This window comes from Pararge aegeria, chromosome 13 (assembly GCF_905163445.1).
Source record: "Pararge aegeria chromosome 13, ilParAegt1.1, whole genome shotgun sequence".
In the NCBI taxonomy this organism is placed as follows: Eukaryota; Metazoa; Arthropoda; class Insecta; order Lepidoptera; family Nymphalidae; genus Pararge; species Pararge aegeria.
In genome coordinates, this window is record NC_053192.1 from 2,504,852 (window position 1) to 2,524,386 (window position 19,535).

Sequence of the window (19,535 nt, forward strand, 5' to 3'; positions counted from 1 at the left end):
GTTCTTTTTTATACAAATTGAAAATTACGTATCTTGTTTTCAAAATAGGGATTTTTCTACGTCCACAGCGCAGGTGGGGCGAGAGTACAAAGGAAATTTTCGTTTGCAATAAATAATTAAAAATAAAATTGGTAAAAAATTGCCAATGAACAAGTGAACAATGAGAATGTTCAATGAGAGTACAATCAAAAGACAAAAAGACAAATCTGAGTGTACATGTTTTCTTTTAATTTACATCTGATCCTTTCAAATAACGTACATTCCAGTTTAAAAATGGCTAACTCAAAAAAGGTTGACAACCCTGATTAATTGTAATAATTTAAAATCTCATTAATACGTACGTGTATTTGGGTGTGTATTATTAATTCTGTCTAAGACCCTAATCTTTTGTCAAAGTAATCCATAATCCATTTTGCCTTTAGTAAAAATAAAAATAATAGGTTTTAACACATCTGGTGTTATGGTTGTCACTGCGTATTTTTTATCATAGCTTTGTACATTTGTCCAAGGGAAAATATGTGGTTTTTTATTATTATTATAAAAACTGTATTCAGCCTTGTATCCAACGCCACACGGTCGGTTATAAAAAATATAACAAAAATGAATTCTTGTTTCTATCCAACACATATATGTTCAATGGACGCCAGACGGTTTAAATGCGTTAAACACAGATAAAGTAGAGCAATAGTCTCTGTAGTTAGTTTATACACCGTCACGATGCTGTCGCCATTTTTTTTTTATAACAAATAAATAAAGAAACACAATACACACAAAAGCTTAGCTTGTGTTATGGTTACTAAAATGACTGATGAATATTTTTGAATTTTGAATGAAATACTTAATATATATGTAAAAATAAACACCCAGCCACTGAAAATTATTAATTATTTTCCTGTTGTGGGAATCGAACGCCACGGCCTTTGACTCGTAAAGCAGGGTCGCTGCCAACTGCGTCAATTGGCCGTCCGACATTGACCACGATAGGCGCTGTAAAAACGACATTGACCACGGTATCAAAGGCTGCTCCATCGGTATCTCTTTATGCTGTGGCGCTGTCAATATAATCCAGCTTATAGTTTGAAGTAAAACGGCCGAGTGGCGCAGTGGGCAGCAACCCTGCTTTCTGAGTCCAAGGTCGTGGGTTCGATTCCCACAACTGCAAAATGTTTGTGTGATGAACATGAATGTTTTTGAGTGTCTGGGTGTTTATCTGTATATTATAAGTATTTATGTGTATTATATTCATAAAAAAATATTCATCAGCTATCTTAGTGACCATAACACAAGCTACGCTTACTTTGGGTCTAGATGGCGATGTGTGTGTTGTCGTAGTATATTTATTTATTTAAAAGACATTGGGGGCCCGTCAGTACCGTAATCGTAAAGCCGGTGTGTGGTTGGTTGCAGCCGGTGAAGCCGCTGGCGTTGCGCGCGTCCTGCGTCAGCAGTAGCCCCGCGAACGTTAGCAGTAGTTCCTTCCTCACCTCCCAGCTCGGCCTCGGCCCGCAGCTCAACGCGCTCAACCCGCTCAACCTCAACCCGCTCAACCCACTCAACCTCAACCACGCGCACTCCAACGCGCCGAACAATAGGTCAGTTCCACTGGCTCTCATCTCATCGTCTAGAGCTTACTTCACAGCCTCCACGTTATAAGAACCTCTTATAAGAGACAACTAGCACGCGAACTGTTAAGTCCCACCATTGTAACACAAAACCACACGACTGAACAGACTGTGTATGATAAAGTCGGCTCCAAAAGAGGACTGTTGTGGCCAAAAAGGAAACTAATAATTATATTAAAAGTTATTCGTACTCTATAAGCAGCTGGTTTTTTTTCTGTAGGTATTGTGAATAAAAAAACTGCATGACCTTTTTTAACAAAAAAAAGCACACACAACTGTACTGTTAAATTCCACAACGGGTTTCTTTTTGAAACTACTGAAGTCCATCTGTTTTTATAGTTGGCTATTTTACTCCTTAGTTGTGTGATATCTTATAATAATTTAGAATTAACTGCATCACTGAAACGTATTTTAGTCGGTGTAAGCACAATCAGTGGTTGACAAAAGCCATAAATAAAATGATGTAAAATAGTTACAGTTGTATGATATCTTATAAGTTCTTATAATATGGAGGTATCCTACGTTTTATTAGTGTCTACAGTCTATAACTATAAATTAAATTATAGTAGAAGTTTAATTAGAGAATAAGTTTATTAGAGAAAGAGACAATAGTTAAGTTGGCGCTTGACCCAATTAGGTTTTCCGCTTGCATCGGAAAGCACGTTAAGCCATCGGTCCAGATTACCATCTCATTAATAATCGTTGCCTAATAATCAGATCGTGTAACCTAAAGGCCTTCAACACAATATTGGCTTAAGTCATATTCAAAAAAAGGAATGTGAGCTTTATGTCACATGACATAATCGTGTGATATAAAGGGTGTGACGTGAGATGATTTCGTCGTAACCTACAGGCACAAAAACATTGAAAAGAATACTTACTAATGCTTCAAAATTTTTGTCGAGTCTTGAGTTCAGTCGATATGGTGTGTAAAGGCCATAAGATCACCGACCTGCATTAATGGACAATGGTATCTGTCTTTACATAAAAAGGGAGACCACACGAAGACCTTTATCATAAATAAGGTATATTTCCAGCAGGGCTAGCACAGGCAGTAGAAAAAAATTATATCCTGACAAGGGATCTAACTAACGTGTCCACCTGATAAAGCACGGGAATATGGTAAAGGAGAAACTTACCCCCGTTTATTATTACACATACTCTATTTTGATATAATTTCCACTTGTGCGCCAATGCTCTTGAGAGTTGATAAAGCTGTGGGAGAAGATAAATTTTTATCCTATCCCCGACGCGGTAATTGTCTCCTGCCCATGCCAGCCGTATGATTGTGGGAACTAGCGATTAGGTGTGTGGGTTTAATATGATTGTCATAAACCTAAAAGGTTAAACCAGCTGCATCATCATCTGAAATATAAATTGTAGTGGAATAAAAGAATATAAAAAAAGTTAACGAGGCATATGATACATAATGATAGGAGAAATAATACAGTTAAGGTAATGTGTTCCGTGATTTTTGCAGTATGAACAACACGCACACAGGTGCGTCCGGCACGTCGACGCCCATCAAACAGCCTGCGCCGCCCTCGCCGCACTTACTCAGGCCCATTGGTTAGTATTCTTGAACCCTTTCCTGTTTTTATTATTCCAGTCTTAAGAAAAAAAAGTAATTGTGTTTATAAACAAGGGTAGTTGAAAAGGGGGTTCTATCCCCCATCTATCTGCATCTATGATGGAGGTATAACAGTATTTGTGATAATGAATTACTTCCCAACTTTTCCAATCATCAATATCGACAGGAAATTAACGACTTTGAGAGAAATAACTGTACAAAGTTTTCAAAAAAACATGCAATGGTAACCATTATATCAGATGTGTTTACGTTTAAGGTCAAATAAGGTCACAGATTGCTGTAATAGCAGAAAAAAAAAAGTTTCTCGATAGTATTAAAACTATAAATCGTGTTATGCGTGTATGCGTATACGTGTGCTGTTTAAACTGTTTAAAGTCACAAATAGGGTTGGCAATTTTTTTTTTTTATACTTTTTTATGAAAACTTAAAAATACGTTATTTAAAATTATAATCATTATAAGAATTATGCTTTTATAAGGTGTTAATCTAATACCCCTTTTCAAATTACCTTGTTTGTATTACTTAAGTAGTGGCGATTTTATTTCTTAGTGTATTTTATTATTATTTATTATTTATTTATATTTTTTATTATACACAGTGATTTTTTTTTTACCGTCGAACATCGACATCCCTTTTATATATTAACTAGCCGGTCTACAGAAACTTTTACCAATATTTAAAATATTGAATAATATTTAAAATATTGTTCAGAGTTGCTGTAGCTGATGCGCTCATCGCCGCTGGCACTCGATTTAGGATGCTTCTCATACAATAAAGTATTAATTTAATTTTCTTAATTTTTCTTGTTCACTATTGGTGATTGATCGATTGCAGACATGTGGCCGATTAAATCAGTCACTTGTGTGCGACGAAAAAAAAGTCACTGTTTAAACTGTGTTCGACTAAAAAGTTATCAAATGTTGTAAGACGAGTAAGAACAGTAGTAGTCCACATAAAAATAGAGTTTGCACAACTTACTGTACCAAGCGGGCGGGAAGGGATTTTCGGAGGCATTCTGACAATTATGACGGTTATATATTGAATGATATAAAACCGTATGATGATATATATAACCGTATGATATATATATATATATATATATATAGGGTACCACGATTTTGAACACGTATTTGCTACGCTAGAGGTTTTTGCGGAAGGATTTTTAAGTGTATATACAGGTTGACATTTTTACGTCTTACATCGGCAGCCCTTTGAAATAAAATATTGTATATTTGCTGAGTATGGAAGGATGAACGTTTTATATTTTGCTGCATAACATGATAAACTTGGATAGAAAGATTACTTATATAATGAAACTATACAATGTAATTGTAGCAAAAATGACAAATGGTAATATTATTGCTAAATAATGGACATTTAATGCAGAGATCTAGTATACAGCCAATGTAACAGATTTCACTTAAAGCTTGTAGATTGATTTTATAAGAACCATCTAATTTTGCAAAATCATATAATCAAATAAAGTATAAGTCTCAGTGGGCAACATAAAAAATAATTTTATGTGTTGAGATAAATATAACATTTAAATGCAGTTTTCAAATTATGTTCATAGTAGTTTTCAAATATTTTTTCCGCTAGGGTAACAGATTCCGCAAGCAAATCGCGCCTAGGGTCTTTTCAATGCACCGAATTTTCACGTAGGAAGTTTCCTATATTTAATCTTTCTACTAGGAAATTTTAGGCATTAAAACTTTTAACTGAACTGAGCCGCCGTTGTAAGATAAACAAAAAGTCACCCTGTACATAAAGCCCGCCAACCTGCGTTTAAGTAGTAATAGTTAAGTAGTAGTATAAGTTAAGGACTCTGCCATCTATTGAACATTAAAGTTGATGCACAACTGGCGAGGCTCATCGCAAGGGATTTGTTACTTTAAACACACTGATCTCTATTTTTATCATTCGATAGGCCCCTGTCACTTTGGTTTCGCCTACAATTGGTTTACGCCATTTTGGTGCTGTCATTTTGACACCGTAATGCAACCCGTAAGTGTCCTAGGAATTAGAAATTGGAATTACTAAAAACTACTTTTTTTTATAATTTATTGATTATAATATTTATCATTAAAAATAACCTAAAATAATCTATGTATCAAAATAAAACTAAAAAAAATCTAAATCTAAAACTGTCATTAGTTCCAAGGACACTCGTTTGTCATATGTGGCGCTTCAAATGGGCACAAAATTTAAGTTGTCACTGCTTAGAGTGATGTTAATAATAGAGATGAGTGATATAAAACCATAATTGACATTGCTGGCGCTAAAATACAAAAATAATAATGAATTATAACAAACTCACCCGTTAACTATTGACTTTACTTAGATATCTGCATTTTAAGCAATTAAATATCACTTCACTCGTGTTAACGGTTCACCGTTAAAACGGGAAAACATTGATCCTCTTAGACTTTCTGATTGCTGGAAGTGGACTACCTTCACACTCTTAAGTTTCTTTTAAAGGATTTTTCTCAAACATGCTTGGAAATTTTGTCATAATTTTTACAAACTTCGAGTAAAATCGAAATTACTGTATTGACAGAATACATTCAAACCGTTGCCGGCAAGAGTTGTATAAAAAAACACATCTGCTGTGGTTTAGCGGCCCGATAAATTACATAGTAAACTCACATCTGTCGTGTCATTTAAATTTGGAACGGTATTTGACTCCGAAACGTGGCAACCAAGGAGGTAACTTATCAAAAGTTTTATTTGAATATCGACCTAGAAAACTGTTTAGAAATAAAATTACACTTTTACGGGGCAAAAAGAAAAATATTGTTGTTCGTTGTTTGTCATTGATATTAAAAAGTACAATTACTTTACAAAATCAATGAAAAACAACTTGAGAAAAATATTTTAAATGAAGGCATGTTTGAGATAAGTATACCTACTATACAAGCCTTGGTCAGACGGAGCAAGCTTGCATAGGTTATGCTTGTTCATTCTTGACTAAAAGGAACGCCTCTTAGGTAGTGGGTGAGCCTAAAGAGCATTCCAGAGTTTTACGTAATCTTTGATAAGCGTTCATAAAAATACTGAAGGTCTTTAATAAAGTGGCATAACGTCGGAATTGTAAAGTAGTTTTTTCCACGTTCTGACAGGTGACAAAATTCTGCATTACTTTCCCAGCGCTATGCTAAGTTTGTTACTAAGTTTTTAAGTGAAAATCTTTGTCTACATCGTTTCAAGTAGCTGCTAAACGATAAATGTCACATTTTATTTGTTTAGTTATTTATATCCTCAGTTTAATTACAGCTAGCCAAAACGCATAGTCCTTTACTAGCTAGATAAGTCATTTTCAGATAGTAACATTAAAATAATGCCCACCAATTCGCAATTGGCCTTCGTGGTGGACTATGGCATAAACCCTTCACTTTCTGGGACGAGGCTAGAATCCTGTGTCGCTAATGGCTGGTTAATGATGAAAATGATGGCATGACAATAATGATTATTTACCATATTAATTAAATTGATTTAGATATAATTCATAAACTCACTAAGCACCGAGATTGCCCGAAATGTTGAAGCATTTCGAGCGAAATGCGTGCGTAGCCCATAAAACCTCCATTTTTGAATTATCTTGATACAGAACGCGTCACGAATGGTGAACGGTTCAATAATTTCGTGTTCCGGTGCTGTGAGCTAAGAAACTGACCCCATTCAACTTACTTGGCGAGTATTGTACCAGCTCCATTGGTTAGTAGATGGACCGAGTACGCGAATACTCAGTCCATCTCTTTTCAATATTTATGTGCCATTACGACCATCGGACCACGCATTGACCACACGTCACACACTTCAAACACATATTCAATGAGTCGAAACGATGTGCTATGCTAAGGCGATTTTATGATATATCAATTACAATATGAATGCTTCGAAAGTGTGAAAGATAGTTATTACCTCACGCGTGTGTTTTTCATTACCACTTGGTGCTAACGCAACCAACCCTTTGGTGTTTTGCGTTGCGTTTCGTGATTAATTAAGATTGTTTTGCGAAATATCGCGTGGTGTGACGTGGTGTTTATGTGTTTATGTGTTTCTAGATACACGTAATAGATAAGTTTTGTTTTTTTTTCAATGCGCGATGTTTTCGCTTGTTGTCGGTTGTTGCCGATGTGTTTCCACAATTATTTTTATTTTAACAAATTGGATTTACGATTATTTTAATCGGGGAGTCGGCCTCCAGAGGATTTTTTTTCTTTAGACCATTTGCTGATGATTGTTTATGTGCAGACCCCTGCTTTTCTAAGGCTGATTTTGAGTTCTTAGCTTATTTTTGACTTTATACAAATAGATGGTCCAGTGAACTTCGTATCAATAGGACGTTTCTATTGAAAGTAATGCAAAGTGGACATTCCTAATCAATTTTTTTTTCTGCTGTTGTCCTATAGGTTATTCCTTTATTTTTTTTGTCCCCTAATCCATCTCAATGTTGACGCGAACATACCAAACGAAAAAATATACAAATTGGTCGAACAACTTCCGAGTTTTCGCGAGACTCGCACGCACGCCGTATTGATGTTTATTTATGTAGATAGATGATATTTTCATGATCGCAATCGGAAAATCGATTTCCAATTACGGTTAGTTAGTTAACTTGCACACTATTATTTTAATATAATGTTAATTGCCTCTAAATTGTTACTATTGCTTTGTCTAATTTAGGGTGAAAATTTTGACAGCTCGCAGTAGGGATGGTTTATTGTATAATCGTTTATGAACCCATTCGATTATTCATTTTTCTTTTCATAGAACTTGGAATCGATAGTTTCACGGCAATGGTGCAAAGTCAGATTAAAATATATGAAGTAAAACATTTAATATTTCATTTATTTTTTTATAAAATCATTTCCCTTGTTAAATTTTACATGCCTCAAGGCTGGCAATAATCATACGTAATGATTTCTAGTTTTAAAATTAAAATAGTTTGTTGTATCTAATAGTTTTTGTCAGAAATATTTGCAAATAATTACAACAAAATAATAAAATTGTGAGATAATTGTGTTGATTGAATGTTCGATTTATTTTATTTCAAAGCCGACTTCGATAGTTGCCTATCAATGAAGTACGACATTCTCTCTTCATTGATTATATTTTACCGGAGAAGAACATGTAACTATACGGGCCTGCAGCTGCCATAATCATCATCCTAAATAAGTAAAATAAGACAAATTATAACATCTTAATATTGTGCAAATATTCTTGCAAATAAATGATTATTATTTTTGCTTAATTTAAGTCGTTCCGAAAAAAAAAAGTTTTTGTACTATTAAATGTACGATCTAAAACCCAGGAAAGTTAGGTCCAGTTTACTTTGATGCTGAAACGTCATAGTACATCGGCAAGTAAACTGTTTCGATATCGGAAAACGACTTTACGATTGCGAGCATTAATGAAGTCTTAAGATAAAAGCATGCTATCCTGACAGCGGAATCGCTGGTTAGTATACGAATACTCTAAATTGAATTCAACTTTGGTGTAGTATCTAAACGCTAGAACACTCGTAGCACAGTGTAAATTAGGCATACAGAGATCCACCTAGACATAATTACAGTCACATGAGGCTTAACACATATACCACGGGCAGGTCGTGTTCCTTGCATGCCCTGCTTAGTATTGCCATGTTTATGGGAGTCGGTTGGTCCGTCAAAAAAAAAAATAGTAGGATCAGTGCGGAGGGCGATGAAAGGACCCTTACGGACCATGCCTGCTTTTAGATCGAAATTAAAGGCATCGAACTGATGTATCTCTTCTTTACACTGTGCTTGAACGCAAAGACCTGAGTTAATTTAGAAAATATAAGGTCCCGGATAAATCTCTCCCACTTAACGCCTTTCGTTTCTTTTTTGGGAGAAGAACGTCCCTACTAAAATAACCTCCCCGTGTTTTTCCAGGTCAACAAGGAACCGCTTTGCATTACTTCATGCTGCCCTTCTTGGTTGTTGATGATTTCCTGTTTGGTGTATGATTTCTCTTTCCTTTATGTCCCTTCTCTGTCTTCTCTCCTTATCATTATTGCCTATAGAATCTGAGTATACTGTTGCCGCTCTTCTTCACAAGTCATCATGCGTGTGAGGAGTTTTTCGGCGTCTACCTCGTCGGCTGAGCCACTAGGTCTGCGCATCCGGGACATTCAAAGATCGCGTGTCTCTGGTGTAGATAGAACTCTCCACTGCCTTTCCGATAGCGAACAGGTTAGTGTTGGAATACCCCGAGGCCGCTGAGCTCCTGCGTCAACCAGCGGTCTACCTCGCCTCATGACCATCGCACACTGAGGGCGGCGGGGCTGAGGATAATTTTTTTAGCCAACGTAAACGCATACGTAACAAATGGTAATAAGATATTGATTCCAATATATAGAGATAGACCCAAAGGCATCTATGCAAATTTCTCTTAAAAGCTGACTCCATATTCCTTCTAGTGCCACTTTTTTTTTTTTTTGATCGGGGTACAATTATGTTGCTATCCAAGGTCCCTTTCTCTGGTCCAACCATTTACGCTCCTTCTCCGTTCTTCCAAATAGCACTCGTAAATACTCGTTCCCTGACCATCTTGGCTATAGAGAGAAGCCCAGATAGCACCAGATCCGTTTCTGCGAAAACTGCTCGGTATGCTTACATTTGCTTTAACAAGAACTCTACCCAATATTTCCTTTTGTGTCGCTTCTTTTCAATTTTGATATCCTGGGTCCTTTTTCCTGCTTCCAAAGCAATCACGCTCTTACTCTGTCCTTTCAAAAACAACTGCACGTTCCCTGACTAGCTTGGCTATAGAGACAAGCCAAGATAGCACCAGATCCAGTAAACATTGTTCGCTGTGCTTCTCAGGTACCTTTTTTCAGGTGCTTTTGTACGGCTTTCAAGTTTTTTGCGGTACAGCTCCCATCATTGTTATTGATAAATGTCCTCGTTGAGAATAACCGCGTGAACTTAAGGCCTTAAGTCGGCGGGGTTATTACGTTCTCACAGACAGAAGACAAAAGTGAAGTTTGGGTTCTAAAGGTTGTAGTATTACTATGTGTAAATATACATATCCTTTATCAAGCATTGAGCTGTGAAATGCAAAAAAGATGTTTTAAATCCGACTGATAGTTCCAGAAATAAGTGCGTTATAACAAAAATATCGCTTCAGTTTTATTATTCGTATAGATTCTGGTTTTAGTTACAAGCTTAACGTGCTCTCCAGAGCACTGGGGTGGACTTTAACAGTTTCCTAACTTTCGACTGAGAATCATTGGTCAGACTCGGAAATCAAATCCAGGCCTGCGTAATCTTTAGTTGAACATGTACATACTAACTGGACCAACGATCTTATTCGTCACAAGCATGACACTAGCTGGACAACTATTACGGATGTACGTCACCATCAGTCTGTCCATCAAGGTGACCACAAGAACAGAAAAAGTCGTTTCTCCTGAACGGGCTGGTTTTAGAAGCGGCCAGTACTGCACAGAATGAATGAATGAACAGATTTTTATTTTACACCAAAGAATAGAGCCCGAGGGTACAATTTGGTGGCCTTATTGTGCCACAAAGTGATCTCTTCCAGGCAACCAATGCTACTGACAAACCAGGCACTGAATGTTCTTGCATCCGAAAACAAATGATTCACATACCCATAGAAAAAAAGAGTAAATTTACTATGTTTTTCGGGGGCTTGGTTGCAAAATATTCTTTATATCTACTTACAAAAAAAATTTATCAGGCTTTATTGTAACTGTTAAAAATAATCTAAACGATGGTGAAACCGCATCAAAATCCGTTGCATTGTTTACAGATATCGGATAAAAAGACAGGCATGGAAAGCTACTTCGTTTTTTGACTAGTTCGAAATAGAGAGGCAATTACAAAGCGCCTTGGAGACACTTTTGATCAACATACGAAGAACAAGTTTCCTAATTCTTACAACCTGGGTGGTATCTTTAAAACAAGAGTGAATAGGCATCTCCTAGGCAAGCTTCTCCCATTTTAGGATACATCTACACTTTCCATCAAGTGAAATTGTGGTCAAGCGCTAGTCGTATTTTATCACAGATCCGCAGAATGTCTGCGGACATTGTTTTTTCGGTGCAGAATTCTGCGCTCCAGTGTGGTTTATTAGTGAAATCAAAAGTAAAAGGAAGCTATTAGCTGCATCTCAGGCACTGTTCAGTGGACACCTTGACCCTGGTTCCAGTGTTTAGAGCAGCCATAAAATTGTGCTCTAATTCCCAACTCCCTGACAGCAAGTTTTGTACAGCCCATCACTAAAACGACTAAAATCCTATCGAGCTGTTTATTTGGGGGTACGTGTAATGAGGCAATTTTAGAATAAGCCTAGAATAGGAATGGAGTAAAGAATAGTAAGAAAATCTACCCAAAAACCGGTAACGCACCTCTACGATCCAGCAATGTGCCTCTAGTCTAGTCGACAAGTTGAAATGGTACAAAATAGAGATACTGTTCTTAAAATTATGTGCGATAGTTCATTGGATCCGGAATGGCGCCTAAAAATATGTGCCAAAATCGTGTATTATTAATTAGCACGTAAAAATTAGCAAAACTTATAAACAATTAAATATGAAAATAAATGGCATTTCGTTTTTTGGCAATATTTCGTAAACTATTAATATTTAAGAAATTTCCAATAAAAAAACTTCCACCTCCCGGAACTATATCTCCATTATTTATAATTTTACAAAGTGTTAAATATTTAACTTTTATGGCACGATCTTGTTAAGTATCTCTATGAAGCAAAAATTTTTCACTTACAATTAAGACGGAAGTTCGAGAAAATTTGGTGGTTAACTTATTGAAAAATTAACTTTAGGTAAAATTTCTAACGGGAATAAATTATTTGTAGTGTACAGAACACAACATAATTTTTTCAAATTAAAAAGAATATATTCCATACTTTAAATAAATTAATTAATGAGCCCTACACGCTTTTGAAGCGTTAAATCAAAATTATAAATAATGGAGAAAGAGTTCCGGGAGTTAGGAGTTTTTAATTTGAAATTTCCTCTCTTTCAGAATCTTTTTGAAGTTTCTTAAATATTAATAGTTTATGAAATATTGGCAAAAAATGAAATGGCGTTTTTTTTTCCATCTTCAATTGTTTATAACTTTTGCAATTTTTAATGTGCTATGTTATGCACGCTTTTGGCACATTTTTCTAGGCGCTATTCCGGATCCAATGAGCTAGCGCACATAATTTTAAGAACAGTATCTCTATTTTGTACCATTTTCAACTTGTCGACTAGACTACTCTGTGTAATCTTGATAAGTATTAGTGTGTAATTGTTCGTAAGTATGTATATAATAATAATACACCCCACCAATCGGTTTCCCTTGGTTTTCCTAATCCTAAGGTTGCCTGGAAGAGATCGCTACTAAGCGATAAGGCCGCCCTTTGTATCCTACTTTTTAAGTTTATTTTTGTTGTGTGCATTGTTTTTTTTTTTTACTATTTGTAGTTTACAAATAAAGTGTATAAATAAATAAAATAAATACTCGTAACATGAACTAAACCGGCAAAAACCAGTGGCGTGTATACAGGGTATGCACTAAGCGGGCAGATGATATAAAATTAAAAAATGTCCGATACTTACTTCGAGGAATGATAGCGTCCCTATCGCTCACCAGATAAATTCCCGCCAAAACTTATCTCCGAAACGTTATAATTGGAGTTATTAAAATAAATTATTAATTTGATTTAAAGCAACAAACAGTTATTGAATTCCGAAAACAAGATATATAGAATTTCGGAGTAGAATAAACTATTTGCTCCCAGAAATTTCTAATTAGTACATTATGCTATAAGTGTGCTATGTCGGTCATTACAGTCGAGCTAGAATTACGAGCCCGGTAGGCTGCCGAGATTACAATAAATCTCAAAATGATACTCAACAGTTTTTGTTGTGGATATTTGCAGTTGTTCTGGTAAGTATTCGAATTATAAATAATTAATCATCGTTGTTTTCTTGTTTATTTAATTACCCCTTTGAACAACCTTCTATTGCATAAGTGATTGAAGCCCAAGACCAGCGAAGACATTTGAAGTTGAGACACCGATCGGAGTCATGGGTTTATTATAATTGGCATGCCCTTAACAGGTTAGCCTGCTACCATATTGGACTGCAAATAATCACTAACCACCAGGTGAGATTGCAGCCCAGTTTTAACTAGTAGTGAATTAAATCGAAATATTAAAGAGTAATATAGGTTACGAAAGTGTTTCACCCGTATATTTAAAAACTCAAATTACCAATCATAAAATGGAAAAAAAAAACCTATATTCACTACTTTATGTACAAAGTTTGCAAAGCGAATTATTTTATTGTAATCTATGTATTTTAAAAAAAAACAAGAATAACTCAGCCAATTCTGTTGTTCACAAATCACTTGAGGTAATCGGCAGAAACTAGAGCTATCACAAGAAAAGGATGACACTATTTTGGGATATATCAGATTAGTTTAGTTTAGCACCAACAGAATTGGCACCAATGCCGATAACTTAACCGCAACCGGTTGTCCGTTGGGAGACATTGATACAAGACAGTGTACCAAATTGGAAAGCACTCTAATATAATAATAATAATAAATTATTTTATTAATTGAAATTGCCCAAACATATCTCCTAATTAAGGTAAGTATCCTCTCGGCCACTTTGCGTATGAGTGTGCTCCCAGTACCAACCCAGTGCTCCATAAAGGGATTTCCCCATTTCTTGCTTAATATTTTCAAAATACATTTCCCCACGACTAGACTAGACTTTTAACCCCCTTATACCCCTTGTTAATAAACTTGACATTGCGTTGTATTAGTTATAGTCCAATTACTATTACTTGTCTTGTATAATATATAGGAGACAAGTAGCAGTGAATAGACTGTACGCAGTGTTTTGTCTTCTCTGACATTTGGAAGATGCAGTCAGTCAAAGTGGGACGAAACACTGCGTAATAAGTCTTTTAGCGATACATCCGTTATCACTAGTATCCGTCATTTAGCGTTCCGGTACGATGCTGCGTATAAACCGATTAGAGGTATGGGTTTAGTTTAACTGCTATGCCCCTAAAAGGTTAGCACGCACCGCCAGGTGAGATTGTGAGATTGCAGTCAAGGGCGAACTTGTAGAGAGATAAAAACAATAACGTCTAGCCACGTTTTTTGACAAGGGGGGTATATGCTTTAAACTTATGCCCGTTTTCATTAACAACGGACAAGGTAATGCCTAATCAAAAAAGATTTCTAAGCATTCAGTTACCTTCCACTAATCCATTTACACTAGGTAACTAACATACAACGTAACTTGTCTACGATTCTTGCCACGTGTATTTTTGATTCTTGCCATGCCAGTGTGTTATTTTTTTGTAAGGATTTAAGGTTATTAACAAAAAAACCAAATCAACATTTATTCATCTGTCAAGTTTCAAGAGTCCCATCAACTTGACGATCCTAACGTCGTTGGACACTAGATAAGAATTTGTGAAACCTTTTTTTTCTCTAGGAATCACCTAAATCACTAGACATCCGGTTTAGTGAAAACGGGCATTAAAGGACTAGACCCTCGTCGTGAAGCGTGTGCTTATTACAAGATGTCAATTTGCGAATGATCATGCCATAAAATTGTGTGCCGAATTCAGTTATTTCATTGTACATAATTATTACAGTATTTGTAAGTAAGTAAGGATACAGAAGCTTAAGCTCCGATAGTCCAAACCGTTAAACTTACGTCTTTTAATTGCTTTAAAACTACTGATGTTTATATTTAGTTCATATAACATGCTTGAAATTCCACAAAAGGCCAGCTTTCGCCAATAAAGTAGTCTCTGCGATAAGCATCTCAGAAACAGCTGTAGGTTTTTTTTTTTATATATTTTTTTTTTTTTTATTCTTTAAAATATTTTTTTTATAAATATAACCTAATATAAACTATTTAAAATTAAATAAAATCTAAAACGTCCTCGAAACCACCGCAGCGAGGCACAGTTCCTAAGATGCTGGCAGCATTGCCCGCTCTAGGATCACCGGTAGAATCGATAACCCTTTTCGATAATTCTTTGAAAAGTGCTCTTGCCTCCGGACCCCACGGTCCCAAAGTCTCTACTCCAAAAGGCACAAAAATTAAGCTGTTATCCAGGTTTTCATATTTAAGCCTCTTGGCCTGATTTTTTCGTAGGTTTTTATATTTAAATTCTATCATGGGTGCTGATAACGGCTAAAATACCGGGAGTTATCTTCGCTTCGTTCAGGTCCATACAGGACTGAAGTGTATCGAAAATGCACCCGTATTTATATCAAAATACCCACCGGCAAAATGTCATGAACATTGGCTATGAATCAAATAGAATTTTAATTGAGTATTTCTCGAAAACTAGTTATAATAATAAATATTACCAGCACATTCGTTAAAATGCTAATAAATTTAATAAAATATCTGGCATAAATCAACTTATTGTTATCCAAAGTTTAATTATTTACCCTCTTTATAAAACTATTACTACTAGTCAAATTTTGTAAGCAGGTAATGCCTTAATAAAAGAGTTTCCATTATTGTGTAATCTAGAAAAAAAATTGCTGAACTGTGATGATAATTGCCGGCCAAGTTTTCGAAAATCTCAATTATTCAAAAAAATAAAACTGTAAATACAATAAAACCAAATCATAAACATTATTCTAAAACCGATTATTGCTTTATTTATGGATTCTGTTGGTGTAAGTGCCTAAAGTTTTGAAATTCTACTGTGTATTTCCGAGCACCAAGTCTCCTCTGCCTACAGGATTTCATAATTTTCTCGACCTTACAGTCTTATTAGTCCATCATCGTACATCTACAGTTTGCGAAAGTTGCAGAAGTCATTTGTGGGATTGAGTCTCAAATTAAATTTGGACCTACCAATGCATAAGTTTAAACAATGTGTTCGAACACATTGAATAAATCGTGGTTAATATACGATTGACTTATTAGTCCTTAGTCTCGAAATGGACATAAGTTAGTGACATACGAGTCCGAGTCATAGTGACGGCCGAGTGGCGCAGTGGGCAGCGACCCTGGTTTCTGAGTCCAAGGACGTGGGTTCGTTTCCCACAACTGGAAAATGTTTGTGTGATGAACATGAAGGTTTTTAGTGTCTGGGTGTTTATCTGTATATTGTAAGTATTTATGTGTATTATATTCATAAAAAAATATTCATCAGCTATCTTAGTACCCATAACACAAGCTACGCTTAAATTGGGGGGCTAGATGGCGATGTGTGTATTGTCGTAGTATATTTATTTATTTATTTAGTATATTTACATCTGGATATCTTTTGCGAAAAGTGTAGAAGTAATTTGTGGGATTGAGTATATATATACTTTTATAATATTATGATTCTTAAGTTAATTTTGGACCTGCCAATGCATAAGTTTAAACAATGTGTTAAAACACATTTAATAAATCGTGGTTACTATACGATTGACGAATTTCTTAACAACAAGGCTGCTTGAAAGCAGGCTCCACTCTTATATCTCACAAGATAGAAAATTAATTGTGTATATTACAAAAAAAATTTACAAACTGTAAAATGATGTTAAGAACGGCAATCTGCTGAGATTCCTGACGGCTCTTCTCGGTGGAATCTGCCTTCCGAACCGGTGGTAGAACCACTACAAACACTTTTATGTGTATGTGCTTGAAAAGACGTGAAAAGTGCTTACAAATTGAATTTGAATTTTTAATTCGCAGCTGTGAGACTTATTCGTTAAATTCAAAAATTCAAAAATCAAAATTCATTTATTTCAAGTAGGCCTAATTAATAAGCACTTATGAAACGTCAAGTCTGTTTGTAGTGACTCTACCACCGGTTCGGAAGTTACGTATGACAACCCCCTAAAAAGTCCTTGATAGTTAATTAACCACCCTGTGGTGGCCGTGTGGTGACGGCAGATCAGAATACCGAAGTCACCACCCCTCCTCTTCCCTATGTCGTAAAAAACTAAAAATAAACAACCCGTCCAAAGTTCTCTATAATAAATAAGAATCTCGCCCTTTTCCGAAACTCACACCAGCTCTCAAAAAATGCACAATTTTGAAAGTGTGAAAGTACACAGATATTAAATAATATTTAAATATATAGAAATTTAAAAAAATCTCCTTCCTTAAGGTGGTTTTTAGTATATTAGGTTGATATTTTTTATTAGGTACTCTAATTGAAACGCAATAAAAGTTCTACTAGAATATAGTTCTAATATTTAGATTGTTTTACTAAACAAACCCTTAGAGCATGCAGCGAAATGGCAGTTTATATATGAGAAAATATACATCTATAAAATATGTGTTGCATTACTTCCCTTACGCTTACTCTACAAAAAAATCACACAATGCACTAATATTTAATTGCAAAAGTGTCTTAAAACCGCGGTATTAATCTTTAGAAAAACCTTGAATTTGCTTGTAGCCTGCTTTTATAGGCCTCTGAGGGAAAATATCAACACAGAAACAATCTCACAGAAACTGAGTACTTCTACGCAGAAACCCAAGGTTACTGCTAGATTTTTAATATTAGTAACAGACACGTTGAAATCACAAATTACTTAATATATTTTCGAATTCTGCGTGTCACCTATCATGGCGGATCGTTAGATTTTGCGTTAAAATACGTTTTTAGTAATGCATGAATCGTAGATCATTAGATAAATACAATATTTATCTAATGATATGAAGCGATTCTATGTTAGTCTCAACATGCCTATAAAAGACGCCATTTTTCTGATACATATATGCCACGTCACCTCCATTAACAGAAACAGTATAATATAGGCTGTTAAACACATTACCGTTACGTTTATTCGCTGAAAATCGGCAAGGAAAATATCTGATTCACTTGAATAAAAATCCGTCTTACTATGGTTGATTAGTCGCGTTGTCACATTACCACAATACAAAAATTAGAAGCAAATTGATACGGCTGGTTACATTACAATCATATTATGTCTGTTATCACTCAGTATTGTAAGGCGTTCTGTTTACAAAACAACTGCTCTTATCACACAATGAATGGAGCAATATTCCCGCCTTACGATCATCTTGCAATGGCAGACTGCCAATTTTCATACAAACATACCTTAATTCCCGTCAAACGAAAAACGACCTTGTACATAGCGGCACAGAAATTACTCTCCTTTGCAATAGACTAGTTAAACGTTCACGTTGCATATAATGAATTGGCGTTAACCCAACGCGATGACACAGCCACTTCGTTCAGTCGTCAAACCGTATCTGAGTCAAACTGAATCTGTGCCTGGAATAAATTAAAAAAAAAACATAACAATAGAATGCTTTCCCGCGCAAATGTCGGATAAATATGGACGATGGTAAAATCGATATTTCGATGTGCATGGAGTTTTGTTTTTGTTTCGGCGCGGTGGTGCCGTGTGCTGGCACTGCGTAGTTTCTTTGTGAAGTTCAATGACGGTTATGTAATTTGTTGCTTTATTTGTGTGTTTGTGTGTGTGTTATGGATAGATTTGTGCAAAAATGTGTATGGGAGCGCAATATTTTGATGACGGTTGGTATAATAAGGGCTAGAGTTGGCGAAGGTTGCTGGCACGTTATAAATATAGCAAAATCGATACGTCATACACTTTGATTCAGTTTTCAGCTTATTTATTTAACATTTGCCGTAGCTGTTTATATATATACAGTTACCACTACTTCCTTTGCTCCGCTTATTTGTTTAATGAACCCGTAACAGGTGGTTTGACGTTTATAAGTAATCAAAATATAAACTGCGATTCCACCTGTTGTTATGTTACGATGCAATTTAAGATGGATGCGCGCTATTGAGGAAAAGGGGTATGGAAGTTATTAGATCCATACTCCTAAACTATTACGATGCTGCATTTTGCTGCCAAATCACAATCAAAATTAGCTTGCGATTTCACTTGTTGTTATTTTAAGATGGATGCTCGCTGTAAAGGAAGTTATCAAACCCATAAACAGTTTCGACGATTTAATTGCTTAGTAGCTTGGTTTTACTAATTCTTAAGGATGGTTAGCCGCGACCGACCCCTTAGATCTTAATGTCCCACTGCTGGGCAAACGTCGTCTCTTTCATAAAAGGGTAGGCCCACTCTACTCCAATACGGATTGGCAATTAATTTACAAAATACATGTTTCGAAATTAAAACTCATATCACTCGTGATGTTATTGATTTTACCGCTACCTATCCATCGATTGCAGCGCGAGGGATGCGCTGCGCCCCTTCCATTGGGAGCTTGACCCGCAATAACGGGATTGGGTCATTCGGAGACTTATTTTTGAAAAACTGGCTAAGGTC

At 35.7% G+C, this 19,535-nt stretch overlaps 2 protein-coding genes across 6 annotated transcripts in view; one reads left to right on the plus strand and one right to left on the minus strand.

The window, feature by feature from the left end:
* Positions 1 to 19,535, minus strand: part of LOC120628747 (lutropin-choriogonadotropic hormone receptor-like) — a 109,588-nt gene that overhangs the window by 87,678 nt on the left and 2,375 nt on the right. For 2 of the 3 annotated variants that reach the window (XM_039897350.1, XM_039897352.1), the window contains exon 2: positions 18,320 to 18,496. The gene's annotated coding sequence lies outside the window, so the exon portion shown is untranslated. Of the gene's footprint in view, positions 1 to 18,319; positions 18,564 to 19,535 lie in introns of those variants that run through there. The other variant, XM_039897349.1, reaches the window with a different exon arrangement.
* Positions 1 to 19,535, plus strand: part of LOC120628745 (CCR4-NOT transcription complex subunit 3) — a 55,694-nt gene that overhangs the window by 19,837 nt on the left and 16,322 nt on the right. For all 3 annotated transcript variants that reach the window (XM_039897345.1, XM_039897347.1, XM_039897346.1), the window contains 2 exons: positions 1,408 to 1,592; positions 3,103 to 3,191. In XM_039897345.1, coding sequence (XP_039753279.1) covers positions 1,408 to 1,592; positions 3,103 to 3,191 — 274 coding nt within the window. The remainder of the gene's footprint in view (positions 1 to 1,407; positions 1,593 to 3,102; positions 3,192 to 19,535) is intronic.